Below are 21613 nucleotides of genomic sequence, written 5' to 3'. Positions count from 1 at the left end.
AGGGAGCCGGGTTTTCTCCTGGACTATACTGTGTGATGTCCTCATCTTCTACTTTCCAGTCTGGAGACAAAGTGAGACAATCCTCTGAGGTTTTCCTCATCTCCCGGCCATGGACTAAAATACAAAGACAAAGAGGATTACTAGACAGGAGCTGATTGGTTCCCCCAAACCAGGACTCCGCCCACATCAGGCAGCTTGGTCTCTGAGGAGCTTACAATTCCACCCTCAAGGGAACTAGGAAATGGCTCCTCTGATCTCCTACCAGGTCATTTCTTTATTCATGGACCTTAGTCAGAGAGTGAGGAAACAACCAGAACTGTCTTTTATAGGAGGGACAGTGATGAGGGGATTATAGGACGAGGGTCCCCACCCCCTCTATCACTCATTGCCATCTTCCCAACACAAGAAGTACTGCACTTCCTTATTTAGTCCATGATTTAGTCATGAAGAACAGCGGGGCTGAGCCCCACCAGAGGTCAGAGAGTGAGAATGGGGGGAGAACAACCAAAATGAAGAATGGACTGCAGGGGTCAAGAGTATGTAATGTACAATATGAGTACTGACCCCTGCACTGTATAATTTATAATATTTGTATTCAGTAATCAGTGGAAGATTAAATGTTTACTGTAGACAAGTTGCAGAGATCCCACACCGCTGCCTCCCATCTCCTGAGACTGCACTCAGTGACTTGGGGCTGAGACTATACAGACATATCCCTCCACCCGGCACAGCCAGCAGATAACAGAGCAAGGAACCCTGGGAGAATTGTACTGTCAGAGATCTTACTAGACCCGGGCATGGGGAAGGAGACTCAAACCATATGCCCCAGGGGCCTAGTTAGAGTATCTCCTGTGCTGAAAATCTACATTTTGCTGCCAGCTGAACCCCAGAACCTCCATAAATCCAGTCTAGATACATAAATTGTGTCTGCAGCACAGAGAAGGAAGATTATCCGAGAGAAATCCAGGAATACAGGACGGGGAACACAGCTCAGGAAAGTGACCAGGGGATTACAGGCTGATATCACCCAGTCCCCGCCCTACTCTGGACCAATCAGTGAGCAGTATGGGTGGAGGAATGGATTTAGTGTTCATGACCCACCTGTGCTGATCTCTGTAGGAGTGTCCTCCTCTATAAATGTCCCCGTTATTCCATCCTCCTCCATAGACTGCTGATCATCCCTCACATACGCCTCTTCTTCTTCTGCTTTCACCTCAAATTCTATATCGATTGGATCTCCACTCTAAATCAAGGAAATGAGAGAAAATATCATCTGTAAAATGTAAGATTTATGATTGTGACATCACACACAAAATCCACACATTGTCTCTATGAGTCCATGGTCTGGATGCTCCATCCCACCAACCTTGTAATAGTGAGGGATGGTGTGACCTTCCTGTGTGGAATCCCGGGAATACAGAGGACGGGGACATCTCTCTGGTGGGTTCCCATGACTGGATCCATCTGTAGGAAACACACACACTGACTGAATCCATTGTTTCTATGTGTTTATCAGATGATGGGGGATCTAGGTGGATCCTCCGTACTGCTCTCTCCTTTACAATAAAGTCTCCTCTTACCCGGTGATGTGAGGGGCGGCTGATTGTCCATCATGACGTCCTTGTAGAGATCCTTGTGTCCTTCTAAATACTCCCACTCCTCCATGGAGAAATAGACAGTGACACCCTGACACCTTATAGGAACCTGACACACACAATGATACAGTCACCATCCAGACACATCCCTTGTCTGTTACTGGAGAATGTCCCAGAATTCCCGGCACCGCTCACCTCTCCTGTCAGCAGCTCAGTGATCTCTCTGGTGACTTCTAGAATCTTCTTCTTCTTTCTCTCTTCTATCAGGGAGGGAGGTGGAGGCAATGTGATGTCATATGATCTCCAGACTTCACAGGAGGAAAACTCTACATCTGAACACAAAGAGTCACATCAAATGATATTCCCAGAATCCTCCTCACCTCTCCATTCAGGTCTCCATTTTATTAAAGCCCCACTTCAGGCTGAGGTATAATTCCCCCCACAGGACCCCCACACTACGCAGGGTATAGGCTTGTTGCAGCTTTCTGATGTCATTACATACAACGCAGGACCAACAGTCCCACTTTACATGTGAGGATACCAAGGGGCCCCCACATCCTAAGAGCATCAGAGAAATGTCAGATGGAGGGACATTGGGAGGAGGAGCTGTGAGGTCAGTGTGATGTCATAGGATTCCCTGACTGGATGGAGGGACATTGACGGGAAGGAGCTGTGAGGTCAGTGTGATGTCATAGGATTCTCTGACTCTGGATGGAGGGACATTGGGGGGAGGAGCTGTGAGGTCAGTGTGATGTCATAGGATTCTCTGACTTCCATCATAAAGAAGATGAGGGGGAGGGGAGGAAGTCACTGAAGGTGACCATAGATCCATGGAAATTCAGCTGGTTCAGCAGGGATCGCTCACATTTCCATCCATGTGTGGCCACTGCAGGATAAAAGCCACTCCCCCAGCGGCTGCAGCCAATAGCTTCAGTGCTGATCCGTGTATTCAGAGAGCGGAGGAGTCCCCCCATTGTCAGAATACAAGAGTGCAGTGGGGAGGATTCCCCCATCCACCTCCAATGTGTGGATGGGTGAATCGTTTCAGTTTTTCTGGTCATCCCGCTGGCTGAACGATAAAACTGAACCATGTAGGCCAGCTTTGGGGGCAAATATATTATCATCAACTCCTCCCCCTGAAGGGGTTCATCTGTGTATTACCTCCTCTGCTGCCAGATCCAGGAATGTCTCCTCTCTGCTTCCTCCTGATTCACCTCTCCCTAGTACGTCCTGAGTGTATCTGACATCACTTCCTGTCTGTACCTGACATCACTTCCTGTCTTCCATAGAGACCTCCTGTCTGGGTAGAAGTGATATCCCCACCTTGTGGAGCTCAGAGGAACTGCAGCCCCGAGAAGCGTCTGGTAGTGTGACCCCGGCCTTGTGCTGGGTGTGTATGGACTGTAGATCCTTATAAAGGGGTCACCTCCACTCCCACCAAGGGGGACAGAAATATATGACTGCTCGGGGGAGGGGTTTTGGCCCCTTTGATTTTGCAGTAACATTGATTGCAGATTTAGTCCTGTAGAACATCTGGTATATGGATACAAAGCCCCCCAGCTGGGAGTAAAGGGTGGAAATGGCTGGTGACCCCCAGATTTGGGCAATGATGTCATCACTATAAATGGATAAAACCCGCGCTATGTGTAACAACTCCAAACCTACAAAAACCTTCTAGCGGACTGCTGCTGTAACAAAGGGAAGGATTCCCTGTCATCTAGAAGAGCATTATGTGTCACAGCGCTGTCCTATTGTGTGTGCACAGAAATCATCACAAATACACTACAAATATGTGGAGACATTCAGAGATAAAGAGCTCGGGGCTCCAAATCCTATTCTCTGCACATCCACTGCTTCCACTTTACACCCACTTCATTGGTCTTATGGGGTTTATCAATAAATGAAGGAAACTGAACCGTGTGCAAATCCATCCACAACATAAAGTGCTTTGTGCTCAAGATGCTGCTCCCTGCAGATCCACTGCTTCCACTTTACACCCACTTCATTCATCTCATCAGATTTGCTGCTATAGGAAATCATTTATAATGATGTCCCATCTCGCTGCTCGTAAACACAATTCTGCAGCTAATTGGCCACTAGGATTACTTTTACATGAAAGCCGACCTCCAGCTAATAAACCAGCACTAGAATGATGCCTGTAGCTGCAAGCATCCTCCCGGTATAACCACTCCAAGTCCAGCGACGTTCCAGTACATTGCTGGTCCATGTTGGACATATATGTACCAGCAGAGAACACGGACATACGATGAATCGGGTCTGCGGACCAATATGACTGCAATTCATTCTTTTCTGTAATGTCCATGTTGGGGGTTCGGCCCAATAAGTTTTAATTTCATAAACGGTGATAGAGTTCCATGTGAATTGTGTGACAAGAGCTGAATTTGGGTGTCGCCATGTATTGTGGTGTATAAATTGCCTTGGCCCACAATTGGTACAAATCTTCTGTGAAGAACAGTGGAGGGGCTGAACACTAGTGCTGGCAGTGACCGGGCCGATCCGGCTAACACTGAGTATTGGGGACACTATACAAAGCCGGCACTAGTATAGTTCTGTTCATGATCAATATATTGATCCGTACAAACACTATACTAGTAATGGCGGTGATCAGCGACCTATAGCGTGAGTGCGACAGTGTGCGGCCAATCTAACGCCAGCTGACCCTGGCTGGGAGGGGCTTACTGACCCTGACACTATGTGATGTCACTAGTGGCAGGAATACAGAGATCAGTGAAACATTCTATATACTGACACTGTACTAATGGCACTGGCTGGGTGACGGGGCCATCAAAGGGTTAAATGTGCTAATCTAACATGTGTGTACAATGTAGTGGTGCTTTTACTCGGTGCCGTGTTCTCTCTTCTCTCCCTGGACTGACCGGGGGCAGTGGGGGGGGCGCAGGCGCATTGACACCCCAAAACAGGAAGCAATGCAGATTACGTCACTTTGCCAAGAGCTGCTGCTCGCCCACAAAATGCGGGTAAGTGGTCGGCAAGTAGTTAAAAAAAACCTTAAAAACATTTTAAAACAAAATTCTCAATATGGTATTTAACTTTTTTTTAATACTTGTATCAGAATAGTAGGATGTTACCATAGTAACCATTGTACTACTGTGGGGGGAGGGGGGTGATCAGGGATTTTTTTTTTTCACACTTTTCTTTGCAGAGGAAATAATGGTGATTTCTCCTGCAATGCAAAGCTTGCTGTCAGAACTGAACTCATTCATTAACTGTCATCAGTGAGTTAGATTTTTGACAGCTCAAGATAGTGATCTGTGATTGGCTGGAGCTGGTCACATGGTACAGGGTGCTGTGATTGGCCATATGTATCATGTGACAGCTGTGGGCCAATCACAGCTCACTAGGAGGAGAAGCACAGCTGTTATGAATGAGATTGATTCATAATAACTGCTTACATTGGGATCACCTAGAGATCACATGATCACCGGGTCACAATCACTGGGATCTTCATTCCGCTGTATCCACCAGACACAGCAGTCGGGGGAGGGGAGCGCTGTGTGCCGGCTCGGGTGTGTGGTGTTCCTCCTGTGTTAGTACAGCCAGAGTGACGTACAAGTACATTGCTTTGCCTGTAGCTGCCGCCTGGCCACAGTACATTGCGGGTGGGAAGCGGGTAATCTAGGACTAAGGATTCCAAGCTCACTCCTTGGGCCATGATATCATCCAGGCAAGAAATGTAAGTTCTGTGTTCCAATTATGAGGTGACAACAGCATAGAGTGCTTTCAGGATAATGGACAAAGGTAGACAAGCATTGCATGCTGTTGTTGTGTGAAGCAAGTCTGTCTCCTTTTTTATTACAGATAATACATTTTGTTTGGCTTTTTCTACATTGTTCCCCGATCCTGACATTCGTGGCCTCCTGGGCTGGATGTGCCGCTGGATCCAGGCCCTGGAGCAAGCCCTGGAGGTGGCACCAGACGAGGACCAGCCCAGCCTTGGAGCCTATTTCAGGCAGCAATTTTAGTTTAGTTACAATTTTTTATGATGTTTTATAGTTTTCTATTGATTGTTGGTAATAAATGTTCTATTTCTCTTGGACAGTGCCCTGTGTTGTGTCTTCTTCAGCCTTTGCAGGTCGGCAATCTTCTTCATTGCAGTTGGAGCTGATCTGCATGTCCCTAAAGCATTGCAGGACTCTGCTAGCTCCAGCTGCACTGGACAATCTTGCTTACCTGGAATTTCTGGTAATGTCCAAACGAAGTGTTTTCTGGCAAGTCCAGCTTTAGGACTGTAGCAGATAGGATTGCATGTTTCCGAGAGGTAAACCAGCTCCTTCCATCCTAAGCTGGGATACATAAAGATTGAAGTTGTCTGCTTGCTGTCTGCAGCTACTCCCAATCTTGGTTTGCTTCCTCTTGTGAAATGCTGCAACAGTTTACACAGAACACTCCATTCACGTTACATTGTTCACGTTTGGAGTAGCTCTTCATTCCATCCAGGGACTTCTACATAGCTTGGTGGAGTGTAGTTGTGCAGACTGCCAAAAGGGGGTGCAGCCAAGTAGACAATGTGTGGGGGGATCCTGTGGCCCAACTCTGTCAAGATGTCTCCCATCACCTCATCTCTAGTTGGGATTGGCATTACACAGAAGTCACATGACTTGAAAGCTGCTCTTGGAAGGACTATCAGTTATGGATGAGACCAGTTACATGCAATGTCCCCCAGAAAAGAAGGGGCCCTAATGGCCAAATTGTCTATCTGCTCCACACATACCACTTGGATCCAACTTGTTCCTCATTCACATGTCAGTGTTTTGACAACAAGAGGTGGGGAGGGAATGAAGTGAGGAACAAGTGTCCACTGGGCACATAAATTCCATAGGCACACACGTCTAGAATCAGGCAGCTAAAGATCCTATGCTCCCCAACCAATCTCGGGGCAAGATGTTACACGGGGTGTAAAGCAAACTTAGTCTGGGTCCAGTTAGTCCAGCATAATGATAGTCCAAACAACAGAAGGCCTTCTTCTTATTCTCCCAACTTTTCTGTGTCTCTAGCATTCCTTGGCAGGCTTACTGTGTGTAAGTTGTGTCCTGGTGTCACGCCTGGTGTCCTGGATATTACACACTTCTTGTATAGTGTGTGTCAATGAAGTAGCACAGGGAACATATTTGGACAGCAGTGTCAGTCTCTGGGGGGGTGAGTGTTCCATGCAGGAGTCTTGGCCAAAATCAGCACCCCAAAAAGACAAAAGCTAGCCGACACTTAGAAAACAAGCTGCAATATTGTGTGTTCCCATATTGGGGAACGTTAGCCTTGCCCACAGAGTCCACTGAGAATTCTAAGCTCCCTTGGGGCAGCCAAATGGTTAGCAGATAATGGCCAACCGCTACATGTGCCAGAGAACTTGTGTGATGGGGAACAGCTAAAACTATTTGCAGGACAGACCACCAGGTGAAAGCAGCAGAAAGGCCAAAGAGTCTAACCACCAATGCCTCTGGAAGGGTCACCTTTTAGTTTTCTTTCTGAAGTGCTGCTTTTTTAGTGTTCGCTATTTGGAATTATTGGTAGCCATACTCAGAAAAGCACCTGTGTTGGATTCCCTACATGACCAAGCCTCCATTATTACCCCAAATGCATTTCTGACAATTTGAAAGACACGTTCTGCTACTTTCCAAATAATGTTTATTACAAAAAAAATACAAAATGAATGGGGAGGAGGAGGCTGCTGCTGCAGAGGGGGTGGGTGTGACGGTTGGGGGGGTACAGTGTGTGGGGGGGCTGGGAAAGAGTGGTGGGGAGGGAGTGCAGGGGGAGGGGTTTAATGGGGGGAATGGAAGACTGAGAATGTGGGGAGGGGCATTTGAGGGCTGAGGAGAGTGGGCAGGATGTGGAAGGTAAGGGTGGAAACGGGATTGAGAGGAGGGGCATGTAGAAATAAGGGGAGGGGGTGTGAAAGTGGGGGTGTGGTCAAGGGGAGTGTGAGGAAGGTGCAGAAGAGGGATCCATGGGGAAGGAGGCATACTGGTCTTCAGGTGGGGTTTCTTGAGGGGGTTGCTCCAGAGTGGGTAGTTCCAGAATTGGCACCTCCAAAGCTTGTTCCCCTGCTGCTTCCCGGGCACTTTCTACAGGGGAACTCTGTGGCAACCTTGGCATTGGCCCCAAACTACTACTGCACAGGGGTTGGGAGCCTCTGGCTGAAGGTGCATTTTGTTCAGGACCTGCTTGACATAAGGCCCGGATATCATGACTAAGGTCCTGCAACGCTGCAGTCTGCTCCCTGACCGAGGTGAGAACTTCAAGCAGGGCTTCATGTTGGAGCCCCAGTAACCTTTCTATATTACTGGATGCATTAGAAAGCCTCCTTTGCTCCCATAATCTCTCCATGTTGAACAGCCTTTCCCCAAGCTTGAGAAGGGGGCCGGGTCCAGGTGGACGGGGTGCCGATCCAGCTGCATCCAATGTTGGCTACAAAGAGAAACAAACAAAAAAGAAAGAGTGTTTAACACACAGCACAAGCATACAGTAGGACAGGGGGCTCGTCTGACATCAAACACTAGATCATGTTCTTGTCCCACCCCTAGGACCAGGTATTGGTGAATGCCTTTCCCTGACACATTACACTGGATGAACATTTGACTGAAATGAATGGTTTGGCATCTTTACCCAGACTGATACCTTCCTGCTGATTTGTCACATGCACATCACTCCCTCCAGCTCCTAAGCAATAATCCGAAAAAAGTAAGTTACACATCACGTTGCCAAATCCTGCCCAGCCAGGAACGGAGTTATACTCTAAATGGGTGACTCATTAGGGAGAACATCTTTAGCATCTCTTACCGGATGTTCAGGCAACTCAGGTGGAGGTGACGGCATTTCACACAAGTTTGGAGTGCCTGAACTTCCCTGCACCACAAAACAAAAACAAATGCATGACATTTCCCAAATACACATTCAACATGCATTTGTACATCCCCACCCCATTACAGCAGTTCCCGTACCCCAACATCAGATGCAGATTCTTCTCCCACTCCAAAAGCTGGGGCCTCCAGGGGCAAAAGATGATCTGCAAATAGAGTTCAAGATGCTGATTAGTAACAGATACTAGTTAGGCTGTATGTATGATGTGACATTTGTGACCAAGGTTTGAGGGATTGCTCATTGGTATGTTCTTCACTCATTTATCCAGACAAATAGGACACTGGCAGCCACAGCCCAGGAGACTGTTTGAGAGAAGAAAGCGGCATGGTAAGGCTCAGGAGCAGGGGCCACAAGAATGAGGGGCCACCTTTCCTGCCAAACAAGGAGGCAGATGTGTTAGGATGGCTCCATTATGCCCATAAGCTACTGCAGTCATTTTGACTATGGGCTTCAAACATCAAAACAAAATATATAACATTTTTCGTTAAGGCAACATTCCAAAAAGGATTTGGACAAAATCAAAAACAAAATGGGTCAAATCAAATATAAATGTTCCCCAAAATATTTCCAAAGCCAGACAAACACATGTAAATGAATCCAAAAGAAATGAAACTCTACTGCATGCTGGACAGACTGCAAGCATACACCCTGGGAAATACCCGCTGGACTATCGACAACCAAGCCTCTCACCACTCCTATCCGCCCTCCTGGGCACCCCCCTAAAATGCCTCTTCCACTCGTCCTTCTCATTTTCCTCTCCTCCGTTCCCAAAATCCATTCACTATATCCCTCTGCTCCTCCCAAACAATTGTATATTGTGTCCTCACTGCTTCCTTCACCCCTCTACGGCACCCACCACCTCCTCCTATTACTCCACTCTCCCACTGACCCCAACACCTCCACTAGTAGTTTCTCACGCTCCTGCACATCCCGCTACCATGCAACCTTCCTCACCCTTCTCCTCCTCCTAGCCGCGGGGGACATCTCTCTGAAGCCTGGCCCTCCACCACCTCCCTTACCCACACAACACCCTCCCGCCTCCATGTCCTGCCCCAACCCCCGCAACTTAGTATCTGTCCCCCTGCTCTCTAAAATCACCCCCCCGTATTCATGTGCACTCCTGAACGCTTGATCGGTGTGCAACAAGCTTACCGCCATCCACGACCTCTTTGTTTCCCGCTCCCTCAACCTCCTAGCGATCACGGAAACCTGGATCCAGGCCACTGAATCTACCTCCCCTGCTGCACTCTCCTATAGAGGTCTCACCTGGACCCACTCACCCAGGCCCAATGGTCGTGAAGGTGGTGGGGTTGGTCTGCTCCTGTCACCGCAGAGCACCTTCCGAGTCCTCCCAAACCCCCCCTCCCTATCCTTTTCCTCCTTCGAGGCCTACTGCGTCAGACTATTCTCCCCAACCCCCCTGAAGATTGCTGTGATATACCGGCCTCCTGGATCCATATCTCGCTTCCTGGATGACTTTTCCTCCTGGCTACCCTTCTTCCTCTCCTCTGAGTTACCCACCATCATCCTTGGGGATTTCAACATCCCCGTCAACCCGGACACAGCCCGTCTCCTCCACTTAACTTCCTCCTTTACACTTGCACAGTGCATACAATCCACCACCCACTCCGAGGGAAATATCCTAGACCTTGTCTTCTCCAACCGCTGCGCTCCCCACGACCTCACTAACACCCCCTTCCCTCTCTCTGACCACAACCTGATTACCTTCTCTATCTCCTCGTCCTCCAACGCCTACCCCTCCAAATGTCATACTACTACCAGCCTTAACCTCCACAACCTTAACCCTGCCCCCCTCCACTCTGCAGCTGATCAACTCCACGACAGCATCCTCCCCCTGTCCTGCCCCGACTTGGCTATGACTGTCTACAACAACGCGCTGTCAACAGCCCTTGACTCACTAGCGCCTTTAACCACACACAACATCAAACCCTGACCGCTCCAGCAGACTGATCACACCTAAACCCTCAAACGACACAGTCATGCCCTGGAGCGACTATGACGCAAAACCAAATCCCAACAAGCCTTCACCCGCTACAAATCTGCCTTCCACACCTACACCTCCTCCCTCCACGCAGCCAAACAAGCCTACTTCCTGACCCTCATCAAGGCCCTCTCCTCCAATCCTCGCCGACTCTTCTCCACCTTCAACTCTCTACTCTCGCCACCCCCACCTCCACCCAGCACCTCACTCACCGCCCTTGAGATTGCCAATCACTTCAGAAACAAGATTGACACAATTCGCAAGGACATCGCCGCAACTCACACACCCACTCAACCCGTCCCCTCTCACACAGCTACCCCCTCATCCCCCCTCCCCCTCGACATAACCCACAGGGACTTCATCGCTGCTCAAACTCCCTACAACCCCGTTCCCCCTCACTCAGCTACCCCCTCATCACCCCTCTCCCACGGCCCCACCACTGCTCTGACCTCCACTTCCACCCCACCCTTCATTCCTCATACTGAAGCCCCCTCAACACTCCACACCTTTGACCTTACTACCATCGAGGAAGTCTCCAAGATCCTCTCTGATGCCTGCCTCACCACCTGCCCCCTCGACCCTATCCCCTCACAATTCCTACGACCTCCCTCCCCCTCCATCCTACGCACCCTCACCCACATCTTCAATCTCTCCCTCCCCTCCGGCACTTTCCCCTCCCCTCTGAAACATGCACACATCACCCCCATACTTAAAAAGCCCTCCCTGGACCCCAATGACCAGAACAACCTCAGACGCATCTCCCTGCTCCCATTTACAGTCAACCCCTTGAGCGCCTAGTCTACACCCGCCTAGGCTCACACCTCAGCGACAACAACCTCCTCGATCCCCTACAATCTGGCTTCCGTCCCCTACACTCCACCGAAACTGCCTTACTCAAACTCTCCAACGACCTGCTAACAGCCAAAGCTAATGGCCACAATTCAGTGCTCCTACTCCTTCACCTCTCTGCGGCCTTTGACACAGTCGACCACCCCCTCCTCCTATAAAAACTACACTCCCTCGGCCTCAGAGATTCTGCTCTCTCCTGGCTCTCATCCTGTCACAACGCTCTTTCAGCGTTACCTATAATGCTACCACCTCCCCCTCACTCCCCCTCTCTGTTGGGGTCCCTCAAGGCTCTGTCCTCGGGCCCCTTCTCTTCTCCATCTACACCTCCTCCCTTGGCCAACTCATACACTCTCATGTCTTCAACTACCACTTATATGCCGACCACACACAAATCTATCTCTCAACCCCCCACCTCATCCCCTCGGTCTCCGCCCGAATCACACACCTACTGAACGACATATCTAACTGGATGTCGCTCCACTTCCTTAAACTGAACCTCTCCAAGACCGAGTTTCTTGTCTTCCCCCCAGCCCGGACACCACCCCCCATTGACTTCTCCGTCACATCCAACAACGCAAATATCAAACCAGCCCCGCAGGCCAGAGTACTTGGTGTCATTCTGGACTCCAACCTATCCTTCCAGCCCCAAGTCCAATCTTTAACAAGCTCGTGCAGACTCCACCTCCGCAACATGCAGACTCCACCTCCGCAACATCGCCAAAATCCGCACGTTCCTAACCCCAGAAACCACTAAACAGCTCATCCACTCCCTCATCATATCACGACTCGACTACTGCAACTCCCTCCTCACTGGCCTGCCTCGCCGCTGGCTATCCCTGCTTCAGTCGATCCTGAATATGGCTGCCAGACTCATTCACCTTTCCAACCACTCCATCTCCGCCACCCCCCTCTGCCAATCCCTCCACTGGCTTCCGATTGTGCAACGGATCAAATTCAAAATCCTAACACTGACGTACAAAGCCGTCCACCATACTGCCCCGAACTACATCACTGACCTAATATCCAAGTACCACCCAGCACGCACACTCCGCTCCTCACAAGACCTCCTTCTCTCTAGTTCCCTGGTCTCCTCCTCCCATGCCCTCCTCCAGGACTTCTCCAGGGTGTCATCCATCCCCTGGAACTCCCTGCCCCAACCCATCAGATTATCACCTACTCTCCTCTCCTTTAGGTGCACCCTGAAACCCACCTCTTCAGGGAAGCCTACCCCACCCCCTGCTAACTTGCTGACCTCCTCCACTCTTCCTACCACTCCATCCCCCACAGCTATCTCCTCCTGTACCACTATCCCCTCCCTCCTAGATTGTAAGCTTGAAAGAGCAGGGCCCTCAATCCCCTCATGTTTTGCATTGTATTGTTATTGTTCTGCCCCCCTTTGTAATGTACAGCGCTGAGCGAACTATCGGCGCTTTATAAATACTGTATAATAATAATAATATAACTGTTGATCTGAAGAGAGCAAGAGCAATGCATCCAAAACTCCTTTAATCACTTTTAAACCACAGGTCTCCTGCAAACTCAATGTGAAAAAGAAAATTATTAACTCATGTGGCAGTCTCAGAGTATCCGAAAACATTAAACAGCCTTTCCTGATGATTGGAAGCTGTTTGAGCTACAAAGGGCGGGACTACTCAATATTGAACCCTACGGACTAAGACTGGGATGCCATTCGCGTTCATGTGTGTGGAAAGGAAGTCATCCCAGCAGTGTTGGCAATATAGTGTATTTGTCAATGAACAATAGATTAGTCTTTATGATGCCTTTTGGGCTTTAGGCGACTTCAATCCTGAGATACTCGGTGGATAAGTCTGACAAAGGAATAGAACTTCCTGCTAGTCATGCGATGTGCAAAACTCAGTCTAATTATTGGCCCCAAGTTTACATGAGAGGCCCAAAGTGACATTTTTTTTTGCTTTTATTTTTGATCTGGCTGAGTTTTTGGGCTTTGGGAAAATGGCTCCAAGAATACTCAGTCTTGGTATGTATTTTTTTTGGCCTTTACATTTGGAGCAATGAGAGAATGGTCACCGTCACTTGACAATTGGGTGAGTAGCAACATTTCTTGATGTTGACCTCAAGTTTTACGGTTTTTTTTGGTAATCTGCCGTGATCACATGGTAAAACGTTGCGGTGTTTGGCCTTTTACCACATCGCATGATCAGCTGTCTCCATAGGACACAGCAACCCCTGAGATGGCTGGGTGTGCACCCCCAGGGGCGTGCAGGAGGGCATGTTCTTGGAGGATGTCATAGGACGCCCTCCCCGGACTGTAGCCAAATGACAGCTACAGTGCGGGTGACAAGTGGTTAAACACTACTTTGGGAAAACTGCATCCTTAAGGGGGGCAAATAAACTCATTGAATGGAAATGTAAACAATCATGAGCTCTTCTGGGCTTTAATTTTAACAAGGATTTGCCTGGAGACCTTAAAATGAGACTTACTGATTCCAAGTGAAGTGGAGGAATGTTGCCAGTTCTGCCACCCATAGTGGTGACCAAAGTGTGTTTGACCTTCCCTTTGTGTGGCTCAAACCTGAAGGTGAGCGGCACGATTGGGAGGTGATGGGTCCCTGTAGTGGATCATTTCCTGTATATTGAGCAGGCATGATATATGATGTCACTAAACACCAAACACATTGGATATTCTGGGACTGCCAGAGTTGAGCATGTTGACGTTGGTCAGATTACATGTATGTGTTTACATGCGTGGAATGTTTTTGTGTCTGAGAGAACTTGTGAAGTTGTGAGGGCGAGTCTGATTTGGAACGCTCAGGAGATGTCAGCTAGTTAGTGATGTTTGGAACTTTATTGCCCTCATCAGTTAGTTCCCCCATTTGGTTTGGTGGGGTTACCTGCTTTTCTTGGTCTGGGGAAACTGGTCCCAGGACATTTGGCAGGGATTAGACACATTTCTGCGTGGTAACAGTTTTCCACACTGATTTCTCTAGGGGTTTGAGAGCAATACAGTGAGGAACCCCAGAAATGCAGCGTGTTGTGGAGATATATTTGTGTTCACACAGAGTTTAGCATTGGTTTGTTCTGCATTCCTAAGAGGATGCTCATTGGCTCATCCTGAGTGATTATGATTGTTGTAGACAAGCACATTAATACATACCCAGATCTTCCTCCTGGCCTGACTGCAGTGGGGGGAGCCGCTCCTCCTCCTCCTGCTGATGTTGTGCTGTGAATAGGACATTGACATGTGAGATGTTTGATGTTCTAGCAGTCTGTTCAACATTACGGGGTGCATTCCCAATGAGTACTTACCAGGAGGGAACACCTCTGGATCAGTGTATACGTGATCTGGCTTGTCCTCTGATGGTCTGGCTGGGGCTGCCCCTGCCTCGGGATAGGCTACAACACAAGACAAAATGAACAACAAATGGTAAATGTTAAAAAGATAACACAGCTTTGAAGACACAATATGGACATGTGTAGTGTACTTACCACTGTGGCAATCATCAGTATCTCCATGAGCCGTCACCCCAAAAATCGCGTTGAGGCGAATGATCGGCAGAAGTGCCAGTTCTGCCTGAGACAGGTCCTGCAGATGGTCAGGGTCCACCCCATGCCTTGTAACATGCCCCTGCTGAGCCCACAGAGTCAGCTTCTCCTTTAAACTCCGCCTCAGATCACGCATACGCTTCTTCACATTCTTGAGGTCCCGATGTGCCATCCTGCCCACTGCATTTACGGCCACCGTGATTTCCTTCCACAGACGGTCCCTTGCTGCCTGACCGCTGCGGGAGGACCTGGGCCCCGAGATGCATTTAGCCCGATCTACATAAGCAACCACCAGGGCCCAGATCTCATCATGGGAGAAGGGTGGAAACTTGGGCTGGGACTGGGCCCGGGTCTGGGACCTTCCGCTTCTCCTAAATATCCCTTCTCTTGGGCTCCACGGGGAGGCAGCAGCCCCAGGTGAGGTCCTCAGCTCAGCTTCCACTTTTTTTCTGAAGGAAAACTGGCCCCTTCTGCCACCAGTTTGTGACCCCTTCACACCACAGCCAGACCTCTGGCCCACCCTAGCCCTAGTGGACCCCTTGGCCCCAGTAGCTCCCCTGGCATCATGGCCAGGGGGAGGCCCAGTGTCCCACTTGGCACTACGGCCCCCCCTGGAAGCCTGGCCTCTTTGCCCCCTTGGGGTTGCCATGGGAGGACAAGTGGGCAGGAAGTCTGGCTGGGTGCTGTTTGCAGCAGCAGCAGGTCCTAAGTGTTGGTAAGTCCGTGTGTTAGTGTGGAAATCTGCAACAGAAAAAGGGACATAAGGGCAAGGGTCAGTTGTCTGGGTCATAAGACTGGAAGAATTGCTCTGTCAGAGATTTTGCAAGACCAGGGCATGGGAAAGAAGGTCCAAGACCCAAATGCCAAGTGCCAAGTCAAGCAACGTCTATGGTGAAAATCAACATTTTGCTGCCAGCTGAAGCCCAGAACCTCCATAAATCCAGTCTAGATACATAAATTGTGTCTGCAGCACAGAGAAGGAAGATTATCCGAGAGAAATCCATGACCCACCTGTGCTGATCTCTGTAGGAGTGTCCTCCTCTATAAATGTCCCCGTTATTCCATCCTCCTCCATAGACTGCTGATCATCCCTCACATACGCCTCTTCTTCTTCTGCTTTCACCTCAAATTCTATATCGATTGGATCTCCACTCTAAATCAAGGAAATGAGAGGAAATATCATCTGTAAAATGTAAGGTCACATAAAAAAACTCCACACATTGTCTCCATGAGTCCATGTTCTAGATGCTCCATCCCACCAACCTTGTAACAGTGAGGGATGATGTGACCTTCCGGTGTGGAATCCCAAGAATACAGAGGACGGGGACATCTCTCTGGTGGGTTCCTGTAGCTGGATGACTCCACCATGGTGTCCTGGTACAGATCTTTGTGTTCTCTTAGAAGCTCTGACTCCTCCATCCCCCCATCCTCATCCTCCTCCTCTTTTATCTCTTCTTTAACCTCAACTTTAGGATCTCTCAGGTTTCCACTCTGAATATATAATAAAAATGACATCAATGGTAACAATGCAGATAATGTACAGATCCTAATGATACTATCAGTGATTGTTCCTCATCTACCTGATGATGGTGAGGGATGGTGTGACCTTCCTGTGTGGAATCCCGGGAATACAGAGGACGGGGACATCTCTCTGGTGGGTTCCTGGTATTAGGTGGCTCCATCATATCCTTGTGTCCTTCTGAAAACTCCTCCATCACTCCATACTCCTCATCCTCCTCTTTATACTCTTCTTTAACATCAATATTATCATCCCCGAGGATTCCACTCTGAAAGATATAATAAAACATTCATTGTAACAAACATGCTGTGTATAAATCACAACTACCAATAATTTTGGTTAATCTATATGTCCTATGACATCACAGTGACCTCACAGCTCCTCCTCCCAATGTCCCTCCATCCAGAGTCACAGAATCCTATGACAGATAGACTCTGGATGGAGGGACATTTGGATTGGGAGATTTGAGGGGTCCTCTATATGAGGCTCCCATACAAATTAAATCATTGTTCCTGGGTGCGTCCTACCTCTCCTAAACTGAAGAGTGAACTTTGACCTTTACCATCCAGAAATCTGTCCGGAATCTGTGGAAGTAAGCTGTCATGTGATCAGGTGACGTGCGGAGGAACGGAGTGTAAATAGCAGACAATTGTCTCCACAGCCCCTAATGGTGGGGATGGATTTGGCGGCGTGCCGGTGCCAAGTTTCCTCCCCCCAGGGTCACTGCAGGTGTGGAGAAAAGCTGTGTAAGAGGATATGGAGGAGAGATGAGGAGGAGATCCAGGAATCAGGAGAAAGGTCAGGGCAAGCAACAGACGAGCGCATCCAAGAGACCAAGCCGGGGTCACTACACAGAAAATCAATCCAAGGAAACAACAGGCAGGACGAGGAATAGCAAGAAGGAGCTGAGAGACAAATGAGAATATTGCTCAGCCAATGGGAGATGATCTCAGCATGACTTCCATCATGAAGGAGATGAGGGGGAGGGGAGGAAGTCACTGAAGGTGACCATAGATCCATGGAAATTCAGCTGGTTCAGCAGGGATCGCTCACATTTCCATCCATGTGTGGCCACTGCCGGATAAAAGCCACTCCCCCAGCGGCTGCAGCCAATAGCTTCAGTGCTGATCTGTGTATTCTGAGAGCGGAGGAGTCCCCCCATTGTCAGAATACAAGAGTGCAGCGGGGAGGATTCCCCCATCCACCTCCAATGTGTGGATGGGGGAATCACTTCAGTTTTTATGGTCATCCCGCTGGCTGAACGATACAACTGAACCATGTAGGCCAGCTTTGGGAGCAAATATATTATCATCAACTCCTCCCCCTGAAGGGGTTCATCTACGTATTACCTCCTCTGCCGCCACATCCAGGAATGTCTCCTCTCTGCTTCTTCCTGATTCACCTCTCCCCTGGAACTTCCTGTCTGTACCTGACATCACTTCCTGTCTGTACCTGACATCACTTCCTGTCTTCCATAGAGACTTCCTGTCTGGGTAGAAGTGAGATCCCCACCTTGTGGAGCTCAGAGGAACTGCAGCCCCGAGAAGCGTCTGGTAGTGTGACCCCGGCCTTGTGCTGGGTGTGTATGGACTGTAGATCCTTATAGAGGGGTCACCTCCACTCCCACCAAGGGGGACAGAAATATATGACTGCTCGGGGGAGGGGTTTTGGCCCCTTTGATTTTGCAGTAACATTGATTGCAGATTTAGTCCTGTAGAACATCTGGTATATGGATACAAAGCCCCCCAGCTGGGAGTAAAGGGTGGAAATGGCTGGTGACCCCCAGATTTGGGCAATGATGTCATCACTATAAATGGATAAAACCCGCGCTATGTGTAACAACTCCAAACCTACAAAAACCTTCTAGCGGACTGCTGCTGTAACAAAGGGAAGGATTCCCTGTCATCTAGAAGAGCATTATGTGTCACAGCGCTGTCCTATTGTGTGTGCACAGAAATCATCACAAATACACTACAAATATGTGGAGACATTCAGAGATAAAGAGCTCGGGGCTCCAAATCCTATTCTCTGCACATCCACTGCTTCCACTTTACACCCACTTCATTGGTCTTATGGGGTTTATCAATAAATGAAGGAAACTGAACCGTGTGCAAATCCATCCACAACATAAAGTGCTTTGTGCTCAAGATGCTGCTCCCTGCACATCCACTGCTTCCACTTTACACCCACTTCATTCATCTCATCAGATTTGCTGCTATAGGAAATCATTTAAAATGATCATAAAAACAATTCTGCAGCTAATTGGTCACTAGGATTACTTTTACATGAAAGCCGCCCACCAGCTAATAAACCAGCACTAGAAGGATGGCTGTAGCTGCAAGCATCCTCCCGGTATAACCACTCCAAGTCCAGCGACGTTCCAGTACATTGCTGGTCCATGTTGGACATATATGTACCAGCAGAGAACACGGACATACGATGAATCGGGTCTGCGGACCAATATGACTGCAATTCATTCTTTTCTGTAATGTCCATGTTTAGGGTTCGACCCAAAAATGTTTTAATTTCATAAACGGTGATAGAGTTCCATGTGAATTGTGTGACAAGAGCTGAATTTGGGTGTCGCCATGTATTGTGGTGTATAAATTGCCTTGGCCCACAATTGGTACAAATCTTCTGTGAAGAACAGTGGAGGGGCTGAACACTAGTGCTGGCAGTGACCGGGCCGATCCGGCTAACACTGAGTATTGGGGACACTATACAAAGCCGGCACTAGTATAGTTCTGTTCATGATCAATATATTGATCCGTACAAACACTATACTAGTAATGGCGGTGATCAGCGACCTATAGCGTGAGTGTGACAGTGTGCGGCCAATCTAACGCCAGCTGACCCTGGCTGGGAGGGGCTTACTGACCCTGACACTATGTGATGTCACTAGTGGCAGGAATACAGAGATCAGTGAAACATTCTATATACTGACACTGTACTAATGGCACTGGCTGGGTGACGGGGCAATCAAAGGGTTAAATGTGCTAATCTAACATGTGTGTACAATGTAGTGGTGCTATTACTCGGTGCCGTGTTCTCTCTTCTCTCTCCGGACCGACCGGGGGGGCAGTGGGGGGTGCAGGTGCACTGACACCGGAAGCGATGCAGATTACGTCACTTTGCCAAGAGCTGCTGCTCGCCCACAAAATGCAGGTAAGTGGTTGGTAAGTAGTTAAAAAAAAAACCTTAAGAAAAATTTAAAACAAAATTCTCAATATGGTATTTAACATTATTTTTTAATACTTGTATCAGAATAGTAGGATGTTACCATAGTAACCATTGTACTACTGTGGGGGGAGGGGGTGATCAGGGATTTTGTTTCCACACTTTTCTTTGCAGGAGAAATAATGGTGATTTCTCCTGCAATGCAAAGCTTGCTGTCAGAACCGAACTCATTCATCAACTGTCATCAGTGAGTTAGCTTTTTGACAGCTCAAGACAGTGATCTGTGATTGGCTGGAGCTGGTCACATGGTACAGGGTGCTGTGATTGGCCCCATGTATCATGTGACAGCTGTGGGCCAATCACAGCTCACTAGGAGGAGAAGCAGAGCTGTTATGAATGAGATTGATTCATAATAACTGCTTACATTGGGATCACCTAGAGATCACATGATCACCGGGTCACAATCACTGGGATCTTCATTCCGCTGTATCCACCAGACACAGCAGTCGGGGGAGGGGAGCGCTGTGTGCCAGCTCGGGTGTGTGGTGTGCCTCCTTTGTTAGTACAGCCAGAGTGACGTACAAGTACATTGCTTTGCCTGTAGCTGCCGCCTGGCCACAGTACATTGCGGGTGGGAAGCGGGTAATCTAGGACTAAGGATTCCAAGCTCACTCCTTGGGCCATGATATCAACCAGGCAAGAAATGTAAGTTCTGTGTTCCAATTATGAGGTGACAACAGCATAGAGTGCTTTCAGGATAATGGACAAAGGTAGACAAGCATTGCATGCTGTTGTTGTGTGAAGCAAGTCTGTCTCCTTTTTTATTAGAGATAATACATTTTGTTTGGCTTTTTCTACATTGTTCCCCGATCCTGACATTCGTGGCCTCCTGGGCTGGATGTGCCGCTGGATCCAGGCCCTGGAGCAAGCCCTGGAGGTGGCACCAGACGAGGACCAGCCCAGCCTTGGAGCCTATTTCAGGCAGCAATTTTAGTTTAGTTACAATTTTTTATGATGTTTTATAGTTTTCTATTGATTGTTGGTAATAAATGTTCTATTTCTCTTGGACAGTGCCCTGTGTTGTGGCCTTCTTCAGCCTTTGCAGGTCGGCAATCTTCTTCATTGCAGTTGGAGCTGATCTGCATGTCCCTAAAGCATTGCAGGACTCTGCTAGCTCCAGCTGCACTGGACAATCTTGCTTACCTGGAATTTCTGGTAATGTCCAAACAAAGTGTTTTCTGGAAAGTCCAGCTTTAGGACTATAGCAGATAGGATTGCATGTTTCCGAGAGGTAAACCAGCTCCTCCAATCCTAAGCTGGGATACATAAAGATTGAAGTTGTCTGCTTGCTGTCTGCAGCTACTCCCAATCTTGGTTTGCTTCCTCTTGTGAAATGCTGCAACAGTTTACACAGAACACTCCATTCACGTTACATTGTTCACGTTTGGAGTAGCTCTTCATTCCATCCAGGGACTTCTACATAGCTTGGTGGAGTGTAGTTGTGCAGACTGCCAAAAGGGGGTGCAGCCAAGTAGACAATGTGTGGTGGGATCCTGTGGCCCAACTCTGTCAAGATGTTTCCCATCACATCATCTCTAGTTGGGATTGGCATTCCACAGAAGTCACATGACTTGAAAGCTGCTCTTGGAAGGACTATCAGTTATGGATGAGACCAGTTACATGCAATGTCCCCCAGAAAAGAAGGGGCCCTAATGGGCAAATTGTCTATCTGCTCCACACATACCACTTGGATCCAACTTGTTGCTCATTCACATGTTAGTGTTTTGACAACAAGAGGTGAGGAGGGAATGAAGTGAGGAACAAGTGTCCACTGGGCACATAAATTCCATAGGCACACACGTCTAGAATCAGGCAGCTAAAGATCCTATTGTTATGATCCGCCAGGTGGTGCCTCAGGCTGCCCACTTGACAGACCTACCCAGAGCGTGGAGTCTAAGCCCCGGTCTGTGCTTTCACCAGGGCCCCTGATGGTGGGGATGGACTTGTAACAGACCAGGGCCAGGTCACGACCTCCGAGCAGGCCCA

General features: G+C 48.7%; 1 protein-coding gene across 1 annotated transcript; it reads right to left on the bottom strand.

Moving 5' to 3' along the window:
• Nucleotides 1-7242: 7242 nt before the first annotated feature.
• LOC149450098 (uncharacterized) lies at nt 7243-17826 on the bottom strand. The gene is made up of 10 exons (XM_089692342.1): nt 17740-17826; nt 16452-16658; nt 16135-16362; nt 15883-16024; nt 14815-15612; nt 14635-14721; nt 14483-14548; nt 8576-8640; nt 8415-8480; nt 7243-8042 (listed from the first exon to the last, which is right to left on the bottom strand). The coding sequence occupies exons 1-10, from the start codon at nt 17824-17826 to the stop codon at nt 7545-7547; spliced, it is 2244 nt and encodes a 747-aa protein (XP_089548468.1). The 3' UTR covers nt 7243-7544.
• Nucleotides 17827-21613: the final 3787 nt, after the last annotated feature.

Source organism: Staurois parvus, unplaced genomic scaffold (assembly GCF_062004578.1).
Source record: "Staurois parvus isolate SC_StPar_1 unplaced genomic scaffold, SC_StPar_1.0 ptg000582l, whole genome shotgun sequence".
Taxonomy (NCBI): domain Eukaryota; kingdom Metazoa; phylum Chordata; class Amphibia; order Anura; family Ranidae; genus Staurois; species Staurois parvus.
This window is presented reverse-complemented; position numbering and strand designations above follow the sequence as displayed.

Coding starts and splice junctions, on each gene's coding strand:
- LOC149450098 (XM_089692342.1), bottom strand. CDS start 17,826: ATGTCAGGTACAGACAGGAAGTTCCAGGGGAGAGGTGAATCAGGAAGA. Junction 16,659..17,739: donor TGGATGTGGCGGCAGAGGAG/GTAATACGTAGA, acceptor TATATCTTTCAG/AGTGGAATCCTCGGGGATGA. Junction 8,481..8,575: donor AATCTGCATCTGATGTTGGG/GTACGGGAACTG, acceptor TTTGTGGTGCAG/GGAAGTTCAGGCACTCCAAA.